The 2967-nt window shown below is 47.4% G+C and overlaps 1 protein-coding gene across 1 annotated transcript; it reads left to right on the top strand.

The window, feature by feature from the left end:
* The first annotated feature begins 989 nt into the window (after positions 1-989).
* Positions 990-2514, top strand: LOC138414316 (uncharacterized). Its single transcript, XM_069541552.1, has 2 exons — positions 990-1900; positions 2034-2514. Exons 1-2 carry the CDS (start codon positions 1028-1030, stop codon positions 2052-2054), a joined length of 894 nt encoding a protein of 297 aa, XP_069397653.1. The 5' UTR covers positions 990-1027; the 3' UTR covers positions 2055-2514.
* Positions 2515-2967: the final 453 nt, after the last annotated feature.

The following is a 2967-nucleotide window of genomic DNA, read 5'->3' as shown; positions in this document are numbered from 1 at the left end:
ACCTGCGTGAGGTAAATAAACGAGTGGCGGACCTCCACCCCACAGTACCAAATCCTTATAATCTCTTAAGCACTCTTCCGCCCCAACATACATGGTATACTGTTTTGGACCTTAAGGATGCTTTTTTCTGCCTAAGACTTTCTCCCCTCAGCCAGCCCTACTTTGCCTTCGAATGGAAGGACCCAGCATCAGGGATATCTGGCCAACTGACATGGACTCGTTTACCTCAGGGATTTAAGAACTCCCCTACCATCTTCGATGAAGCTTTTCATCAGGATTTAGCATCATATAGAGAATCAAATCCACAGGTAACGCTACTTCAATATGTTGATGACATCTTATTAGCTGCTGAAACCCAGGAAGATTGTATCAAGGGAACTGAAAAACTGTTAACAGAGCTCGGAACCCTGGGATATAGAGCCTCAGCCAAGAAAGCACAAATATGCCAACAACAGGTCAGTTACCTGGGGTACCTGTTAAAAGGGGGACAAAGATGGCTCGCGGAGAGCAGAAAGGATACGGTGGCCCAAATTCCGGCTCCCAAAAACGCCAGGCAGGTTAGAGAATTTTTGGGGACGGCCGGATTCTGTAGACTATGGATTCCAGGGTTTGCTGAGCTGGCGGCCCCATTGTACCCCCTAACCAAAAATAGCACTCCTTTCGTTTGGGGCGAAAAGGAACAACGGGCTTTTGACCAAATCAAACGAGCTTTACTTTCAGCTCCAGCCCTAGGACTGCCAGATGTAACCAAACCTTTTCATTTATATGTGGCCGAAAATAAGGGCATTGCAAAAGGAGTATTGACTCAGAAATTGGGTCCCTGGAATCGCCCAGTTGCTTATTTGTCAAAAAAATTGGACCCGTGGCATCAGGATGGCCCACCTGTTTAAAGATAATCGCTGCAGTAGCCGCCCTGGTCAAAGATGCTGACAAACTAACTTGAGGACAAAATCTAACGATAACAGCTCCTCATGCCCTAGAGAATGTAATCCGTCAACCACTGGGTAGGTGGCTAACTAATACCAGGATGACCCATTACCAAACCCTGTTGCTAAACTCAGATCGCATCAAGTTTGCTCCAGCCACAGGACTCAATCCAGCTACCTTGCTACCTGATCCCGATTTAGAAGGCTCCACCATCATCCATGATTGTCAGGAAGTGTTGGCTGCAGCACACGGTAGTAGACCTGATCTGACGGACCTACCCCTTCCTGATGCTGATTTTACTTGGTTTACTGATGGGAGCAGTTTCCTGGAAGGAGGTAAGCGTCGAGCTGGAGCAGCCGTGGTAGACGGAAAACAAGTCATCTGGGCAGCTGCGCTACCACAAGGGACCTCAGCCCAACGAGCTGAATTAATTGCCATGACAAGGGCATTGGAGATGGCAGAGAATAAAAAGGTAAACATCTACACGGACAGTAGATATGCATTTGCTACCACTCATATCCACGGTGCCATCTACCAACAGAGAGGGTTGCTAACCTCAAGTGGCAGAGAAATTAAAAACAAAGACGAAATTGTGGCTCTATTGGCTGCACTCATGCTTCCCACTAAAGTTAGCATCATTCACTGCCCTGGACACCAGAAAGACAATACCCCAATAACTAGGGGTAATAATATGGCTGACCAAGTGGCCCGAGAAATAGCATCGGGAGAAGTCATTTTAGGACTGTCAGATAAAGTTCCTGAAAAACCAGGCCGCGACGAGGAAATCATCCCGGCCACAACAAAAGGAACTTTGTCCCCTCAGCAAGCAGAATCCATGTTACAACAGATTCATAGATGGACACATCTGGGGACTAAAAAAATGATATCCCTGTTACATAAAACCGGGTACGGAACCCCTGGATTGACGAAATTAGCTGAACAAATTGTACAGGAATGTGTTCCATGTCAAGAGGTAAATGCTCACAAGGGAAAACTTGAAATTAGAAAAAGGCTCAGGGGAGACCGCCCAGGAACTTACTGGGAGGTGGACTTTACCGAAGTACGTCCTGGAAGGTACGGTAATAAATACCTCCTGGTTTTTATAGATACTTTTTCAGGATGGATAGAAGCCTTCCCAACGAAGAAAGAAACAGCTGCTGTGGTAGCCAAAAAGATCCTAGAAGAAATTTTTCCTCGATTTGGGGCGCCAAAGGTAATAGGGTCCGACAATGGTCCGGCCTTCGTCGCCCAGGTAAGTCAGGATGTGGCCAGATATTTGGGGACTGATTGGAAATTACATTGTGCATATAGACCCCAGAGTTCAGGTCAGGTAGAAAGAATGAATAGAACTCTAAAAGAGACCCTAACTAAATTGTCCTTGGAGACTGGCGGTACAGATTGGACGGTGCTCCTTCCTTTAGCCCTGTTTTGGGTTAGGAATACACCTTCCCGATACCATCTTACTCCTTTTGAGGTACTATACGGGGCCCCACCTCCTCTTCTCACCTTAGGAGAAGAAATAAAACCAGACTGTCAAAATAACACTGACTTGTATGCTAGGCTATTGGGACTCCAACTGGTCCAAAAGGAGATATGGTCCCAACTCGCCGAGGCCTACCAACCGGGAACACCGGGAGAAACTCATCTTTTCCAAGTCGGAGACTCCGTATACGTCCATCGGCATCGAACCCAGACGTTGGAACCTCGATGGAAAGGACCATACACCGTCCTCCTAACCACCCCAACGGCCATAAAAGTGGACGGCATCGCTGCCTGGATCCATGCTTCACATGTGAAGGCTGCACCAGCGACGGCATCATCAGGATGGCGGGCCCAAAGAACCGACAACCCGCTCAAACTCAAGCTTCTACGAACCTAAGACTTATAATTTTGATTTTACTGCCTTTACTGACTGTAAGTGATTTTAGCCCTCACCTGCCCCAACGTCTAACTTGGCAGGTAATTTCTAAAACTGGAGATGTAACCTGGTCCATTAGCCATACTGCACCTCCCTGGACCTGGTGGCCAGACCTTTTTCCT

The sequence above is a fragment of the Delphinus delphis genome, chromosome 1 (genome assembly GCF_949987515.2).
Source record: "Delphinus delphis chromosome 1, mDelDel1.2, whole genome shotgun sequence".
In the NCBI taxonomy this organism is placed as follows: Eukaryota; Metazoa; Chordata; class Mammalia; order Artiodactyla; family Delphinidae; genus Delphinus; species Delphinus delphis.
The sequence above is the reverse complement of the archived record's forward strand: the minus strand, read 5'-3'. Positions and strand labels throughout refer to the sequence as shown.